Genomic DNA, 19553 nt, shown 5'->3' on the forward strand with positions numbered 1-19553 from the left:
GACCCAGCCCTTTCTTACTTTGTCCAGTTCGCGCTCTGCGCATTTATGTGGACCGTACTCAGAATTTTAGATCATCTGAGCAGCTCTTTGTCTGTTATGGCGGTCGGCAGCAGGGAAGTGCCGTATCGAAACAAAGATTATCCCACTGGATTGTGGATGCCATTTCACTCGCTTATTCGAGTCGAGGTCAGCCGTGTCCCCCGGGAGTACGTGCACACTCCACTCGGAGCGTTGCATCCTCTTGGGCGCGTGCACGCAGCGCCTCTCTAACAGACATCTGTAGAGCTGCGGGCTGGGCGACACCCAACACATTTGCAAGGTTTTACAATCTGCGAGTGGAGCCGGTTTCCTCAAGGGTATTAGGTAACCCTTTGGTGATTGAGGAGACAACTCGGTAGGGTGTTGAAACACGCTTGCTGCGCCATTCTCCCTAACACGGAGGTACGTGCGCCTTTTTTATCTGTCAGTAAAGTTCCCCGTCAGGTGAGCCCTGCAGATTCCTCCGTGGCCCCCAGCACTGACTCAGCGGAGGAGTCACTTGCTGGCCCACTACGTTGTAGGTCTGCCCGCTGGTCAGCCCGCGTTTTGGGTATAGGTGCCTGCTATGCGTGATCCCCACTAGGCGATCCCATATGCTTATTCCGCCACGGTTAAGTCCCCCCCTGGGCGGACCCGTGTCTTCCCTCTCCGCTAACCACTCTTTGCTATGCGTACTCCCCCTTTTTAGGGCTAGTCCATAGGTAAATTCTGCCATCTATCCCCCCCTTGGGTAACGGATGGCCTCCGCAGCGTCCTCCCTATCGGGATTGCACGCTCCCAACGTACTGTCGTATTTCCTAGAATTATCTAGATGCTCACGACTTCCCAAAAAATATATCTAAATCCGTAAAACTTCTGTTGAAGTAGGATAAATTAGGGCCAGGGACACGTTGGAGGACCGCGCCCCCCATGATGTGGGTGCGTCACGCTTGCTTGACTATCTCCTCATCGGGGGTGTTGGTAAGGTGCAGTCATTATGGCGCTTTCCATATTCTCCCATTCATGGCACTGAAGTTCCCCAACCGAAGGGGAACGTTCGAGGTTACAGAAGTAACCCTTCGTTCCCCGAGGAGGGGAACGGAAGTGCCATATTCCGTCGCCATAATGACTGTCCCTTAGCTGTTTGAAAGTCTCTTCAGCTTAAAAGGATGGCGTCTGCTGGCTTCAGGTGTGCTTATATGCTGAGATAATTGCAGATGTCGCACACCTGCGCAAGCTTACGCTGCCAATTAATTCCATTCATTGGCCCGTTCAATACTCTCCAGATAAGCGGCTTCTGATCCGAATCCTCCCATTCATGGCACTTCCGTTCCCCTCCTCGGGGAACGAAGGGTTACTTCTGTAACCTCGAACGTTCTCTTTACTTAATTATTCCATTTCTAATCTGGGCAAATCAGACTGCACAGTTTTTGGAATGTAATACAAATGCGTCAGTTGTTGTCTTGGTAAGGCAAGTTTAGTGTAAATAGCAATACAGATAAGGATTAAATATTTGTGTTTTGGGCACAGTTTTTTTTGTTAATTACTACATTGGTTGATTGATGAATTGATTGATTGATTGTCTAATTTCAATAGTGCACTTACTGTATACTGTATCTAAGACTATAGAATAAACAAGACATTTCACTTGTATTGTTTTGAATGGGGAAATCTGTAAAAAGTCAATAGGGCAATTGAAGCCCTGTCTACTAATACAGGACCCAATCATCGATCACTATAAACAGACGTTTCTCCAGGGGAAATCTCGGACCTGACATGTGCTATTACGACAGTTTTGTGGTCAACAAACACTCTGGAATCTCGGCGAATATTTGCTTCAAATATATCCACATAAATTTGGAAATCTCTACTTTTAAATGAAGCAACTATACTTGAAAACAAAAGTTTTTTTGGTTTTGTAATCTGTATGAAATGAACGCGGGGCACAGCTTATCCTGTCAAACGCACATCACCTGACAGCAACTACTCAAACACTCACAGACTTGTAAACACAGAGTTGCTGTAATTTCTGGAGGAGATTCACCATCAAGAGCAAGTTGTGCTTTAGAAGACCAGTGCGATCTGACAGAGTATGATAATGTGTCACACGGCCATAAATGAGGTTGGTGTCGTGGTCTAGTTCTTTTTCAAGTGCGCTTGCGCATTAGCTTGGTCAACCTGAAAATAGTTGTTGTTTCCTTTTGTTGCTGATTCCAAATATGTAATGTAATCTTGGCAAACAGTTTTGCAGAATTTGATGTCTCCTCATTTAGACAGAATGCCCGTGTATACTGCCCGTGTATGCTTTACATGTGAATGTCTAAATGTGCATAGAATCTCATTCTCAGAAGAGTTGATAATAATTTCATGCTGTACCAAGCTCAATGGAAACACAACATTAACTGAACCTGAATGTTCATAGAAGTTTTTGTCGCAAAAGTGGAAAACAGGCTTTTGTTTTATTTAGTGACATCTGTGATTTACTGTAAACCACAACGTTTTGCTTTATCAAAGCAATCACTATGGCCATCACTTTGACCAAATAGTAGCCATTAACTTTCAATGTTGGAAAAATAATATGGAACTCAAATGTTTTGTTACCAATGTTCTTTCAAATGTCTATTTCTGTGTTTAACAAAAGAAGGAAACTGATTATTCTGAGTGAATGATTTTGGAATAGCCATTATTTGGTGAGCAGTCCCATTTAAACTCGCATTTTCACCTTAAAGCAGGGGTCACCATCTCGTTTCTGGAGGTCTGGTGCCCTGCAGGGTTCAGCTGCATCTTGCCTCAACACAACTGCCTGGGTGTTTCAAGTATACCTAGTAAGACCTTGATTAGCTTGTTCAGGTGTGTTTGATTAGGGTTGGAGCTAAAATCTGCAGGACACCGGACCTCCAGGAACAAGTTTGGTGACCCCTGCCTTAAAGCAATAACCTGTCAATCTGTAATTTACAGTGTTTAGCAAAGTTTTTAACTTTTATTTTGCATCACTTTTGTATGGCTTTGGAAATACAAAGCTTCTACCATACAGTACTGTGATGATATACAGTACATTGCATTTGGATATAACCTTGACCCTTCCTATAGATGACCCTGCTTGTGGCCAATTCACAGCTTCTCTAACATTAGACACAACAGCACAGTTGGCTCCTCTTGTATTGCCTAGCTACAGTATCAGTTGTAGAAGCCAGTGCATCACTGATGGCAAGTCTGAAGCTTGTTGATGGCAAAAGTGCAAAATGAGCCCTGTGGGTGGTTTGAACATTTCCATTTTTTCCCACAGTAAATCCTATATTGGACAAATTAGAATAATGCACATAATTCTAGGATCGACTAAAAGACAAATCTCTCCAGGGAGCCCTCAGCAGGAAGAGACCTCGCACTCCGGCAGCCAGTGATTTGTGCACTGACAGCTGTAGTTAAGCTGAATGGGCTCAGTAGAGAGTATCTATAGGTAGAAAGACGGTGTGAGATGAAGAGGATGCCACCTTATATGATTCCAGCGGAAAACACAAGGGGTCAAACCACTGCTTTTACCACAGCTGGGCACCACCAATTAGACATGCTGCCAAACTGACATTAATTCCCTGCATTTTGTGTTCAGACCAGATCTCACGCTTGTCTGCTGCTGGAGCACTGACAAATATGGTGTGAGGTTTCTGAGCCGGAACAAAGATTTTCTTTTTTTTTTTTTATATATGTGTGTGTGTGTTTGGTGTGTGTGTGTGTGTGTGTGTGTGTGTGTCAGCGGTAAATCGGCACAAAATGCCTTTTCTCCGCACCTCGTGGTATCTCCATAAGGAACACTTCTTCCCTCAATATGGATATAATGAGATATTGTAAAAGCTTTCATAGCTGGGCTAAATATTAGCATCCTCCCCCAGGCTGACATTTGCTTTTAGTATGAATCATACACGGGCTGCTCTTTTCTTCTCTCCTTTCATTGTTTCTCAAAAAAGATAAATGATTTTTCCATTGTACTGTCCATAGTGGAAGTAATACACGTCTGCGAAGGTACATAAGTCTAATACACATTTCCTTCATAAAACAGTCATGTACAAATGAATAGACCAATGGCTTTTTGTTTCCCGGTGACACTTGCCAATGGTTATAAATCATCCACACTGCTATTACAGCTCTAGATTAATTAGAGCAGATAATTGTAGTCAAAATTATTTTGCCATTATTCCTTTTTACGTGATGTTACTTTTTTTTAACTGCGAGTTACATTAAAATCTGACCAACTTGACCATACAGTTGGCTTGTACTGTATGTAGATTTCACATTTGGAGATCAAGTTCAAGGAGTTCAAGTTCAGAAGAAGTTCCAGATGAAATAGGATAACTTTACGTATGATCAGATAATTTTACATATATTGTTTTATTTCAAGATACAGTATGCATTTGCTCAACATTACTGCTTTTGAACTATGATACGTGTTAATATCTATGTTTCTATTCACCTATTTTTATACAAATTCTAAATATGCGCATAAAAAATGGTAGATGGAAATGGCAAGATGTATATAACTGAGTAGGATAAACTTTTTATTTAATTACAAATAATGCTCATAAACTGTGATGGAAACACTTTTACTAAACAAATTCCAGTATGCGCATTAAAAAATGTCATGTAATTTTATTATAAGTGATCATGTGATGATCGAAATGTGCGTGAATGGACAGACCAGCAGGCTGAGCACATTGTAAAGCATCTGAAATGTTTTGGTTATTCAAAAACGCCCTTATCATCTTAACATTAGTGTTAATATATTATCAATCACCTCCAGAATCAAGAGTGTCTTTGCTCGTCTCACGCCTTCAAATGCCACCATGTGTTTACTGCGTGTCGGTGTTGTCTACTGAAGTCATATATTAAATAAAGAAGAGATTCACCCAGCTTCTCCTACTGTAACAAATTCCATTTTTAATTTTGGTATTTGGCTCCAGTTATTTAGGATGTGATGATTTTGTTCTCTTTGACTCGATTTTGTTCACTTTTTGAATGCTGCTCTATTCGGACAAGGTTTATTTGATATTGCTATTTTGCGCATAAATTAAATTAGCATCTTTGGATGGAAACATAGCTAAAGTTACATTAGTTGCTTTGGTTCATTTTGTTTTTAGTTTTTGTTTTTTTAGTTTTTTTGTAGGGCCAGAGAGAATCTGTTGATATTTTTTGCTATTTCTGTGGAGAATTTTGTAAAAAAAAATCTGCGGATTTATGGGGAACGAGTGTCATAACTAAAAACTTAATATATGAAATAAAAAATAATAAATTTTTTCCTTGTATTTAATGTTTACAATACAAATCCAATTAGATCCCCTTATTTGGTAAACAAAGCAAGTCACTCATATAATATATCTACTAAAAGACAGAAAATATTACTTTGCAAACTGTATTGTAAGTAAATCATATAAACACTTTTATTTTAGTCAATAATATTACTAGGAATAATTTAAAACCTGAATAAATATAAATTTACACAAGTAATTAAACAGAATCAATGATGGGCTAAAAATCTGCGGATTTCTGTGTGCGCAGATTCCGTATGGGCCTACTTATTTGTTTGTATATGAGATATTTTAGATAAAATCAAAGAGCTCTCTCACCCTCTTTAGCATAGGTCAGAGCCATGGCTCATACGAACTCTAAGAGCAATTTCTGCACCAAAAATGGTGCAAATGCAAAAACAACTGTCCTCTAATTATCCACAAAAAGTCCTGCTGTGAATTTACTACAGGCCAACACAATGCATGCATGCGGTTGCTGAATTTAATGGCAATATGCCATATTAGCTGTAGTAAATGCACATCCTAATAAGGATAAGAAATCATAGCCAAACAAATGAATTTTTACAGGTTTTTTTGGCACACAATATTGTTCTCCTAGCATTGTATGATAATCAGTGAAGTCACAAGTAATAGATTATCTGTGTTTTTGGTTCCATTAAACTGCTCACAATGTTCAATGGAAAAAAAAAAAAAATAAATAAAAATTTTATATATATATATATATATATATATATATATATATATATATATATATATATATATATATATATATATATATATATATATAAATTTTTTCGCGTGAACTAATCAGCATATGGTTGTTACACTTGACCCAGAGTAGACCTCTTACAGTACGTCAACGCATTCTGATTTTGCACATGCTAATACTTGTAGTCTTGTTCTGTGTTCACATAGACAGTCATTTAAACTTTTTATTGGTAAAGTGCCAAAATAAGTTTACCATTATTTGTGAAAAGGTCCTGTTCAAACATGATCTCTTGATGTTAATTTGCCTGTAAAAACTACAGTATATGTGTGAAGGCACTCAACATGAACATAAACCAAAAAAACAACCACACAATAAACAACACACTAGAAAGCAAACAGCTACGTGCAAACATCATTGTATGGAACAACAAAGTGTGTTAAAACAGCCTAGAAATTCATAGCAGTCACGCAGAACAACCTAGCAACAGAGCAGTTTAATAATATTTAATTTTCCATACAAAATTGTAGACTTCCCTATAGCATGTGAAAAACAGTATGTAAGCCAAGTAGTTTGCCCAAATTTAAAGCTGCGCCCCAAATCGCATTCTTATGCACTATTCTGCGCCATTTTGTAGTATAAATAGTGTAAGTAGAGTGTTCACACTGAAAACTCTAAAAATAATAAGAGCACTTTAATTACCTGGATGATGCACTCATTCAGCAGGTAAAATGAAGTGTGGAATGATGGACACTTCACGCACTCAACGACCGCAGTTTTGCTTATGTAGCGGAAGGGGCGGAGCTATTGGGCGCACATGTTGGATAACTTTATTTATTTTGGATGGTGAAAGCAAAATTCTCCTATGAGAGTGATTATAGCGCCTCCCGATGGTGTATACGGTTATACTCATGGCAGGTATTATTAATTCGGTCGTTTATTTCACTGATTTGGCAACCGTCTAACGTCATTAGGGAAAAGGTTTGTATTTCTGCTTAGTAAAAAAAAAACATTAGTGTGCCATTTGGGACGACACCACATACATGTACTATCCTGTTGTTGAGTGTGTAAGTGCATAAGTACATAGTGCATGAGTGCATAGTGTATAGTGTGCCATTTGGGACGCAGCTTATAAAATTGGAAAAACAGTGTGCGAAAAGTTCCTATATGACCTACTAAGTGGACTTAATGGACATTTGACTATCTCAGCAAACCAAGGAAGAGAATTTGCTGTATAAATGGGAGTTAAGCAATTCAACTGAATGGTCATGGTATGATTGGTCATGGTTGGTCATGTAATAATGACAACATGGCGAGCACAGTACTTCCAAATTCCATTCATACTACTCATTTTCTTACTCTCTAAAGAGCTCTCTAAAGGTTGTGAAGTAAATTCACATTCAAATATAATAGCTACTCTAGTAGTGTAAAATCAGAACATTTTCAGAACATCTTAACAACCCATAACAACCGGTTTTCAACAACTCAAACACCCTAGCAACCACACAGCAACATGTTAACATCAGTCACAACACTTTAGCAGTTCAAACTTCTCAGAACATCTTAGAAATCAGTTTTTTAAACAATTAAAATCAAGGTTGTACTTGAATGAATGACTATTAATAATCAAAAGAGAACTTGAGGTGAAATTCAATAAAAATTGTCTCCACGCTCGCTCTTTTTTGTTGTTTTGCTTGATTGGGTTAATTCCTGAATTTCTTGACGTTTTGCCAGGAGTTTTAGTTTTAATTCAGGTTTGATCTATAATTGCCAAAAAAAAAAAAAGTGAAAGCTGGATTCCCTTCGTTCCCACTTCGTTTTTTGTGAAATTAATTTGCGATTATTGAGGGGGAAGTGATTGCTCTTTAGAGGATGATTTGTTTCCATAAATATGTATGCTAATGAGGCCGCCTCTATGAGATTATGATAGCTTTAATACACCGTCAGTTTGTCATTTTGATTTCCTTTAGTTAAGGCCATAAAGCCTCCCTTGCGCATAAGAGTGTGTGCGGTTTAGTGCGGATGTTCATCATTCTTTGAGTATTGTAGCAGCTTCTTTGAAATATCCCTCTGATTAATATGTTTGGAGAATTTCAAGGTTTAATCATAAATAAGATTTGCATAAGGCAGTTGCTATCAAGCTAATGCGTTAAGAGAATTAAATTAAACTTTATAAAGCATCAACATCCTATCGCGCCAAAGCAGGCTGAACTCAAACCGAGCACAGGCTATTAAAGATAATGGCTATGAGTGAAACTGTAATGGCCTGCTGCTTGTGACTAAGCCTTATTTGTTATTCAGCTCACTCTCGTTTTAAGCACCCAAGACCTGCTAATGTGATTTTTACAGTCATTCCGCCATGTCTGTCCTCCCGGTGCATTATGGGAAAGAGTTATTGTTCTGGTTCTTGGTTCTTGAGAGATGTTTGATGGTGCGTGGGGTTGACATGACCTAATTTGAACAAGTAAAAACAAAAATTACAACGTTTATTTTCTAGTTGACATTATTAACTTTAAGGTGAAAAATAAATTCGTGTAAGTTAATGCACCGGAAATGTTTAATTTGGCTATCTTTAATCAAAATCTAACCAATTGTTTACTCTCTGGAATGACAGTCTTTCTCTGCAATGACAGTCTGACGACTTGTCAAGGCCCTTAAACCATTAGTTTACTATAAGGGAAGGACGAGAGTAGCAGCAAAAAAATAAAACCCTGCCCCCTACTCAATATTCAGTTTTCAGTTGAAAATATGTTGTTGTACTGAAATAAAACTCTGCAGCAACTTTTGGTTAACATGGACTCATGATATGTGACAGTTAAATCTTGCTTTTAATTTATTTAATAGCGTCATGTAATTTATGATAAGGCTTTGTAGTATTATAGAGTTGATTTGAAAATTCAGAATGTTTTTTTTATTTAAAATTAATGATAATTCAAAGCACTTAACATAAACAGGAATAAATGAGACAAGTATAGGAAAAAAAATTTATTATCCTTCTTCATTAAAAATAGATAAAATCCGATTAAAGTGTGTTAAAAAGGTTTTAAAACAATGGAAAAAAGAAAGGCATAATAGTGTGATCTGTTGGAAAGAGCACAGGGCTCATTCAGTAAACGCACATCTAAATAAATGTGTTTTAAGTCTTGGTTTGAACATTGTTAATGCTGGATCTGATCATTTCATTTCTGGAAGCTGATTCCAGCAGTGGGGGTGTAGCTAAAGGCAGATTCACCCTGCTTTGACTAAAGTCTTAGTTCTCTAGTTTATTTGATCCTAAAGATCTGAGTGATCTGTTAGGTTTGTATTCAGTGAGCATATCTGTAATGTATTGAGGTTCTAGGCCATTTGTGATTTATAGACAAATAATAATGCTTTAAAATCTATTATGAATGTAACTGGGAGCCAATGTAAAGACCTGAGGACAGGTGTGATGTGCTCTGATTTTCTGGTTCTGGTCAGTATCCTGACAGCAGCGTTCTGGATAAGCTGCAACTGTCTGACTGTCTTTTTGAGAAGGCCAGTGAGGAAGTTTTTAAAGTAATCCACCCTACTGGTGATAAAAGCATCAACAAGTTTTTCTAAGTCTTTAAGCATCTATGCTAAACATTGTTGCAATGTCTTTGAGATGATAATATGCTGATTTTCTTACTGCTTTGACATGACTCCTGAAACTCATATCTGACTCCAGAATAACACCAAGACTCTTGACCTTATTTTTTGTTCACAAAAATATTAAACAACCAAAAATAATTTCACCACTGAAAATAATAAAAAATGATTGGAGTTTGAAGCATTCAGTTGTAAAATGATTATGTTTTAGTTTTAGTATTTTTTTATGCTGTTATTGTTTTGGTAATATTATTAATTTTGGTTAACTAAAATAACTCTAGATTTGTTGGTTTCTTAAAATTCATCCTCACGCGTCCATTAATAATTTGAATAAATGCAGCCTTAATAAGCAAGATCATTAAAAAAAACATAAAATTTATTTAACTTTTTTAAATAACTTTTATAGTTTGAATTGTTAATTAGTATTTTAATGTTTATTATCTCATTTGTTATTTCTTTCTAGTTTTTAAATGTAATTAAAGTGTATATTTTAAAGCATGTAATTAAAAAAAATAAAGCCCGGAGAAAATAATTTCCAATAACATATAAAATAGACAAATAAAAAGCTTAACAAACACTGTAAAAAAATAAAGTCATAAATGATTTTTTCCATATTTCATGTTTTAATGTTTTAGTATTCCCTGTTTATTTATGCTTTTCAACTGCATTATGGGACCTTGATCTTTCTTCAAACAAAACTTTGTAAAAGTGACTTTTATTAACATTTTTAAAAGTTTAAAGTTCTATACAATGGTGTAAAGTAACAAATTACAGACACTCAATCTATTGTAACAAAGGTAGTTTTTCTCAGGAATTGTAATTTACCAAGTGGCTTAATTAATGTCTACTTTTACTTTCACTTAAGTACATTTTTAGTGCAGTTTCGGTACTTTTACTCCACTAGTTTCCTTAAACATGCAGTCACTACTTTGTTACTTCTTGTCTTTGGGGATTAGAAAAATCAGTCCTGTGTTACCTGTCCAAAGAAGTAAATGTAAGTAACAGACACATAGAAGAAAAGAGGTAAATGGCATCATAATGAACTACCTCGAGACATGGACAATTTATAATTGCATCAAACAGTTTGGAATATACAGAAACTGTTAACATATATTTTTTATCAATACTTTTGAATGGAACTGGTTATGTTAGATGAAATCTGTAAAATGATGTATAAACTGGACAAAATAAGAGCCACAGCAACCAAGTAAGCAAAAAAGCCATCTGATTTGCCTGCATAATTTTTTATGTGGTGATTTCACTGTCACTGTGACACCGGTGGTCTCAGACCAGCCTGAGTTTGACAGTGTCAGCGGGTCCTCACAGGTGTAAACGTGTTGTCAGAGTTGACACTCTCTGGAGATTCAGACTCACACACTTTCTGCTCTGCAGCCCCACTGGACTAACTGCTGTCTGTTCTAGAGACTTTAGCGAGTCGCTGGCCTGTGATCAGAGGTCTTGCTTGGGTAATCCGAGTCAGACTCCTCTGTCCTGATCTGAAAGAGAAAGTGAGGCGTTAAAATAGCATTCTTCTCTTCTCCCTCCTTGTGTTGCTGTCTCTCAAATGCACTTATGCACAGTCCCTTGTGTCTGTCTGGCTGCGGCACCATAGGAGACCTAGTTTAGCACAAATGCAAATAATAATGAAGGTAACAAGAGAAAAATGACATGTCAGATGCTCATCAATATGTGCTTTATTTTTGTTTTGTTTCTCAGGTGTACATTCGAATCCTTGATAATGAGTGGAATGTGTACCGGCGCTATGCTGAGTTCCGAACACTGCACAATTACCTGCGGCCGCAATTTCCACAAGTCGACACGTTCAATTTCCCACCTAAAAAAGCCATCGGCAACAAGGTATGAGCTGCTGATTTTCACTGTAATAGCAGATCCTCATTTTCCTCTTCCTTTCATTTCTTCATTCCCATTTATATTCAAGATCTATCTATCTATCTATCTATCTATCTATCTATCTATCTATCTATCTATCTATCTATCTATCTATCTATCTATCTATCTATCTATCTATCTATCTATCTATCTATCTATCTATCTATCATCTATCTATCTATCATTTAGAGCAGCATGGCAGTGTGCGTTTATGTCGTCTTTTTAATCCGATAACAATGTTTCAGAGCAATCACAGTTGCAGGAAACAATTTATCACACATTCAGATTGTAATTGTTCTACATTGACAACAGAAAAGTTTGTAGGCTGCCATATATAAAGTTTTTAAATGACAGTAATACAGAAATATGAGAAGAAAACATCTCAGCAGAGCACAAAAAGCCCAAATAAAAGAAAAATATTTATAAAAAAGTGATACAAAAAAAGTGGCCAGGACCCTTTTAGTTTTGAGGATTTTTTTTCCACAGAAGTATCTTTTTTCCAATAACAAAGGCACCAAAAAGATTTTTTGAAACTAGCACAGTTTTTTTAAGTTTTCATGCTGCAATCTACAATTTTCTGCTGCTGCTTTCACACTTTCACTCTGTTTTCTAACTGACAGAACCACACAAGATTACTCTGTACTAGTATAAAGGTTTTGGCGGTCACCACTGATCTAGCCACTTTTCATTGCTGACACTTTTATCTAAGCTTTTCATCTAGAAGGCAGCTGTGTAGAGTGTACATGAGCAATATTGCTATGTATCCCATCAAAATAATAAAAATATGTGTGAACCCGGACCACAAAACCAGTCTAATGTTGCACTGGTTTATTTAGTATATTTAGGATGTGCTCAATAGCCATACTCTAAAACATTGTATGGATCAAAATACATTAATAGATTTTTCTGTAAATGCAAAATTTATTAGATTATTAATAAAGATCATGTAGAAATTTTATAAATTTCCTACTGTATGTCAAAGTCAATTTTTGATTTTCAACGTGCATTGGTAAGCATTAAACCCAACACAACAATTTTATTATAATTTTTTTTCAGATTTCATTCATTCATTTTGCTTTGACGTAGTCTCTATTTCAGAAGTCACCACAGCAGAATGAACCGCCAACTATTTAAGCATATGTTTTACGTTGCGGACGCCCTTTCAGCCATTTTTGGGAAACACCCATATACACTCATTCACACTCATACACTACGGACAATTTAGCTTGTTCAATTTACCTTTACCGCATGTCGTTGGAATGTGGGGGAAACCGGAGCACCCAGAGAAACCCACGTGAACTAGAGGAGAATAGGCAAACAGTGCTAACCATTGAGCCATCATGCCACCTTATCTTCAGATATCATATTTTCAAATAGTTGTCCAAATATTTTCCAACCTGAAAATAGTCACCTCACTGAGGTATTAAAGTGTATTTAGTCAGCTTTGAGGTGATGTATAAATCTTAATTCCCAAAAAGTGAAACGTATTACTCGTTTTGATGTGCAAGGTCACATATTAAACATACTTTAAGTATACAAAAGTGTCCATTTTAAAAAAAACAATAATAAATAAATGTGCTATAATGAACATAAAAATGATCAGTCATATCTGTTAATAATAATTTCAAATATAAAAAAAAGAAAGACAACACGTGTATGGTTAAAGGTGACAGCAGACTGACAGCAATCCTTCTTGCATTGTTTTAAATATAAAGCTTAGTTTTATTTTGAACAATGATATTGGATTTTCTTTTTAGTTCAGTTAAATTCAAGTTTACTTGTATAACACTTTTCACAATAATTATTGTTTTAAAGCAGCTTTACAAAAGGTGCACGTTATTGACAATCAAATTTGGAGAAGTTAAGGTTATAAGTTACAATAACTTTATTAGTTACTAATAACTTTATCTAATAAACTAATAACTAATATCTTTTAACAGGTAAAGTTGCTATATATCAACCTGCAGTAATTTAATATATAGGTGATGTTTGTGTACAAGTGTATGTGTTAGTAATATGAGAAGCATGAAATCAAAGATATGAAAGTATCTTGTTCATGTAATTAAGGCCCCTTAGCCATTCCTCTTACCCTTATGAGGGGTAAAAACTCCCACAATACACCATCTATTCATTCATTTATTTCCTTTTCGGCTTAGTCCCTTTATTAATCTGGGGTCAGCGGAATGAACCGCCAACTTTTCCAGCATATGTTTTACACAGCGGATGCCCTTTCAGCTGCAACCCATTTTTGGGAAACATCCATACACACTTATTCACACACATACACTACGGACAATTTAGCTTACCCAATTCACCTGTACCGCATGTCTTTGGACGGAGCACCCGGAGGAAACCCACGTGAACATGGAGAACATGACAACTCCACACAGAAACAGACCCAGCCGAGGCTCGAACCAGCGACTTTCTTGCTGTGAGGCGACTATTTTTTGTCCTTATTATGAATTTTTACAACAAACAAGCATTTAATTCATAATTCATTCATAACGGCGTTTGTGTTTTACCGTCATGCTTAAAAAAAAATATATATATATTTTGCTGTCTATGATCCATAAAAATAAGAACTCCTGTATAGCGGTACCACAACATACTTTCACATCTGACCCATAAGGATACTCAAAACCCCTGTCAGAAATGTATAGTGGCTGGGAATTAGCTTTGTACAGTGTCTGATATAATGTTAATGGTGTTTTCTTGTGTTTACATAGATGAATATGGCCATGATGTAAATGCACAGTACAGTTACGATCATATTGCTGCATTATATTGTTATGATAATATAATATCGTTGCCTTCAGTGTTTTCCTGAAGATAAATACCAAAAAAATAAACTAAAACAACTGGAATAACTACACAGTCGCCATCGTCAATCTCATATGAAAAGATTGCGATGACATATGATGACGTGTGCAGGTGCTGTAGTGCCATCCCATTTCTTAGGGGTAAACTGAAGCTTTTTCACTTTTAAGGGCTAAGGAGAACGGATAGGGGTAGGAGTACAAAAATAGAATTGGGTATGGGCCTAAAGCATTTAATGAGAATTTACACAACAAACTTACTATTACAGCCCATAGAGCCACAAGAAAATCACCTTCTGTCTGCCTACTGACAGAAACCTTAAACATTACTTTTTTTTTTTTTTTTTTTTACCACAACTTCAATCCAGTCACCACTGATCTTGTCACTTTGGGAGTGTTGACACTTTTCTCCAAGCTTTTCATCTAGAAAGCTGCTGTGTAGTGTGTACATAGGCGAGATTGCTATGTCATGCGGTCTTGCCCCGTGCCCCAGTGTCCCATCAGCATCATCAGCAGGGCAGCAGTGTACCCGCTAATGAGGATGGCCCACTCTGACAGCACTCTCATTCCCCACCTGTCTTTTCATTTTCCTTCATTTTTCCCCCTCTGTTCACCCAGGGGCAGGTAATTGGCTTGTGGCTGCGCTTCCTCTCAGCGCCTGTGATTTTTGAGAGAGTGCCAAGCAGAGCCACTGGCCCCCGCGCGGCCCTTCAAAGGTAGACTTTTTAGAGCGTGAAAGACAGAGCTGATTTACCGGGACCCAGACAGGCACTGCTAGCCTGTGTCCCACCTCAAGGACGACCAATCAAAAGAGTCAATCAACCCCAGGGCTGGCGTGACGACAGCACGCTTTGTACCTGCTCCGAGCACATTAGTTTTGCACTACCAGCAGTCAGTTGTTGGTCTGCACATCAAAAACAAGTTATTTTTAACCATCTGTCATATTTTGCTATCTTGATTTTAACATCTTGATAAGGCATGGATGTTGAGGTTGCTGATGTTGTGGGTTTGATTCCCAGGGAAAACGAGAACTGGTGGTTTTATGAATACCGGAACAATAAATATTGATACTACCTTAATAAAATATTTGAATAACATGAGCCTAATATCCAACTGTTCATTTTATAACTATTTTTTTTGGTCACAAATAAGATTGTAGTATTTGGCTACAAATCAAACTTTAAGAGCCCCTTTTAGGGTTTTTAAAAATTATCTTTATAAGACAGTACTAAATGAAGGAAAACATCCAACTGAGGTTTAAATCTGAAAGTGCACCGTGTTTGAAACTATTGATTCTTTAACAACTCGACATCAAATCGAATAAATGAATCGTGTTGTGTTTCATATATTTTGCCCGCATGCGTCAATGTTGATACGGTAATCACTAAATATGAAGTGCCGGATACGGTAAAACATGAACGCACTTTCATGGGACTGAACATGACAAGAAGATGATGATTACTGACAGAAGGAGTTTGGCTGTGGGGAATAAAGGGGTAAAGTTAATTTTTACAACAATAGCACAGTATAGTTAATCTAGTGCTGTGCTTGGTTCTGTCATTTTTTGTTTTTGTTTTTGTTGATACAATAACCTATGCTGCAATGTGTGATTTTTCAGCTATTTGCTATTACAGGAGCATCAGAGACTATTATGTTTGGTACTGTGTCAGATTTGACAGGGACTTTGTCAGTGACTGTTGCAGTTCATATAGGCCAGTTTCTCTTCCTCTGGATCATAAGATGTAAGTGTAATTAAAATTGGTGCCTTGTTTTCTGTAGTTTGCAAAGTATTTAATCAATTGTGTGTTGTATCTTGTGATTGCTCTGCGTGGCTTATAATCACTTATCACATTTATTATAGATCAGTGCTTGTCTTGTATCTCTCAGGTTAAATCTTTATGGGGCTATTCACACATTGCGTCCAAAACCACATTGAAAGTGTGACGATTGCTTCTTCCTTTACTGATTTAAATGCATTTCTAAACTCGCAATCCTGTTTTATGGCTACCATCAGCTGTTCCTCACATGTGCTGCATGGCCAATTTTCTAAATAGTTCAACTTTTGCCAATGTGTGTCATTACTTGTGGTTAGGTTTAAGAGTAGAGTAATATGCTGGTGTTTAACTTATGCTTTATTGCATTTCTGCATTGGGCTCTCACATACTCTCTGCTACTTCATTGCGGTGGTGGGCGTTCCTCTCTGTCTCACCCTGAGCCCAGTCGACCAATCACAACAGACTAGGTCTTTGGACCTATCAGTGCAGATTAGCCTCACACAAAGGAGGGGTTTGGGAACAAATTAATTGCTGAACAAATCAAATGGGAGTCATTGGAATATTTAGTAAAAAATAAATGCACATTATAAGATAATAAAAAAATTTGACCTTACATGCTTATCAGCCTTTTGTTGGAGACCCCAACACCAAAATAAGACATTTTATAAAGCAAAATGGGATCTTTAAAGAGTGCATTCTCTTCAGAGAACAGCTCTTGTGCAGTAATTTTGAATCCATGAATTTCCTTGGTAAAGTAAGGTTTGTGAATGTTTTATTACATTTATAACACTGTTTTCATAAAAACATACACTCTAAAAACAGGTGGCAAATAGCACTAAAGGTGGTTATTTGACTCATAATCAAAGATAATCTCCTTTAAGTGCTGCAAAGCACCTGTGTCTTTAAAGATGGTGCTATATAGAACCTTATCCACCACAAGGAACCTCTGAAGAACCATTACCGTGTTTAACAGGCGCTATATTGCACTCAATTCGGTTCCGCTATGATTTTTAGCTCATTAAACCACTTTAAATGCTTTTTCATGAGTAAAATTACTGATTTTATCTGTGAAGGCACCAAATCTAATTATTGTCAATGTTCACAAATAGTTGTTAAAAAAGTTTAAGTATAAACAGTAATGTATGCATATTTAAAAACATGTAAAAACAGTGTAAACGGCTCATTAAGGATATATGGTAAATAAAAAGCTAAATTATATACTTTAAATGCATCAAGCATATTTAATTAATAAATTAATTGACTCCACATTTTTAACTGAAAATATGTTTACGAAAACATTTAGTGCATCCTAATTAAATTATTATTAAATCACATTGGAAATTCAAAAGCCTATTCATATGGCAGCTCATAGACCTTCCCTCATAAGAAAATTAGGCAAAGATGAGAGATTTACAGGTGTGAACGGTAATGTGTTTTCTTTGTCTGCTTTTTAATACCAGACTGAAAATGGGCCTTCAATCCCATAAAATTTAGCCAGTGAGACAACAACTTCAAAGGCCCCGAAGTGTTTCCTCAATTTCTGTGCCTTATGCATCAAACATTGAGCTAATGGCCCATGAAAATGACATCTGAAGCTGACTAGTCCTCCAGTAGTAACCAGCCTAAGAAGTTCCTGACCTTTCAGGGAAGTGTGTGATTCAGAGACGGGTTTCATTTTGTTGGTACACACATGCACGAGGCGGAAGGAGCTTCTCTTTTTCTCCTATTTTCAGAGCCGAGAGCTGCAAACTGCCTTCTGCTGAAGTTTTAGCTGAAACTTTGACATGCAAATTCAACTGGAGTCTGGAAACCCTCAGGGCTCAGTTAGAACAAGAAGGCAGGGAGAAAAAAAAGTGCGTTCGAGAGCAGGCTTTTAAAGTTGAAATGGCTGCAACTGCGGAGGGTTTTGATGGCGATGAGGCTTTTGTTGGTAATCATCAGCCCGATGAGATTAGCTGTCATGTAATTGTTAATTCTGTTATTGTTCGGTGGCGGTTTGTTCAAAGGGGTTCCGTTCTCATTCCTTTGCGTTACGCGCCATTGCACACGTTTGCATGTATGATATCTGATCTTCCACTATATTGAGCTTTGAGTCGAGCATTTGAGTGTACTCAAACAGGGATTGTAGAATCATTTGTTCTGGATCTACTTGTGTGGGCAACTCAAAGGTTAGCAGGATACTTCAGATTTATTGAAGGCTCCACCATTTTATATATGATTATATGGGAGGACAGAAATTCTGATATGTCTTAGGTCTGTGCTTAGGGTTGTCCCTTTGAATTTTTCCTAAATATCTTTGAAAATTTCTTTGTGGTTTCTTCAAAAACGTTAGACAGCACATATATTTTTAGAAATATGTATTATATTATGAACAGATATTTAAACTGTAAAATAAATAAAGAAGTGAAAATGATAACTTTTATATTTGGAAGCTGTAACCATTCTCTATGCAGATGAATACAAATCTTTATATGCAGTTTTACGAGCCAAGTTAACAAAACCAATGCAGTTACAGATTTTAACTGTAGAAAATAAATAAAATGCAAACATCTAGATCTTTCTTTTCCCAAAATTGTTTACAAAATATGTACATTTTTGTCATTTTGAAGAAGCTTCATACTGCCACATCTTGTCTTTCTCCAGCAAAAAATAAAATAAATAAATAAATAAATAAATAAAAACAAAGAAAATCTGCTGTGTGCAGTGTGTCAATTAATATGGAAGGCATATGTTAAAACCATCATGTCTAGCCGCACACTTCTGTAATATATGGATCAACCAGCAGAAATAAGTCTCAGGGCCCTACACCTGGCGCAATGTGGCGCAAGGCGTGGCGCAATATTCTTTTGCTACTTTTAGCTCGGCGCAAGGGTCATTTTGAGGTGTTGCGCCACACTGTTTAAATAGCAAATGAATTTTCGCTCAAATGTGCGCCCATAGGCGTTGTGGTCTAAAAAAGCAGGCGTGTTTTGTTGCGTTGCTATTTTGAGAAACTGTAAATAGCCTGTTCTTTAGACCAGAACAAAGTCGGTCTATTGTCGCAAAGTGCGCCTGGCTTACACACTAGAAACAAGATGCAGAGCAATGCGCAAATATCTTTACATATGAAAAAGATATAATATATTAAGCATAAATATAATAAGGGTATATATAGGATATAAATATAAATGATTAAAATATAACAAAACATGTTAATTTCTAGCCTACATGAATTTAAAAACCACTGCCTTACTTTCTTCATCTTCGGAGGCTTTTTCAGTTCATTCAATTTGCTTTTGTATAATGTTATTATTATTAGCAGTATTATTTATCATATCCATATTTATATTTGTTTTATTAAAAACAAGCTTAGATTTGCCCACCTGTCAGGTTTTAGACCATATGGGGCATAGCAGGTGTATTTGGAAATAACTCAGTATTTTGACCACACTTTGTTATTATT

General features: G+C 36.7%; 1 protein-coding gene across 2 annotated transcripts in view; it reads left to right on the plus strand.

Moving 5' to 3' along the window:
- The window catches only part of snx29 (sorting nexin 29), a 265933-nt gene that overhangs the window by 180306 nt on the left and 66074 nt on the right, over nucleotides 1–19553 (plus strand). For both annotated transcript variants that reach the window (XR_015504021.1, XM_087276140.1), the window contains exon 19: nucleotides 11347–11487. Coding sequence is in view for 1 of the 2 variants with exons in the window: in XM_087276140.1 (XP_087132266.1) it covers nucleotides 11347–11487 (141 nt within the window). In the remaining variant the exon portion in view is untranslated. The remainder of the gene's footprint in view (nucleotides 1–11346; nucleotides 11488–19553) is intronic.

This window comes from Danio rerio, chromosome 12, assembly GCF_052040795.2.
Source record: "Danio rerio strain M-AB ecotype USA chromosome 12, GRCz13ab, whole genome shotgun sequence".
Classification (NCBI taxonomy): Eukaryota; Metazoa; Chordata; class Actinopteri; order Cypriniformes; family Danionidae; genus Danio; species Danio rerio.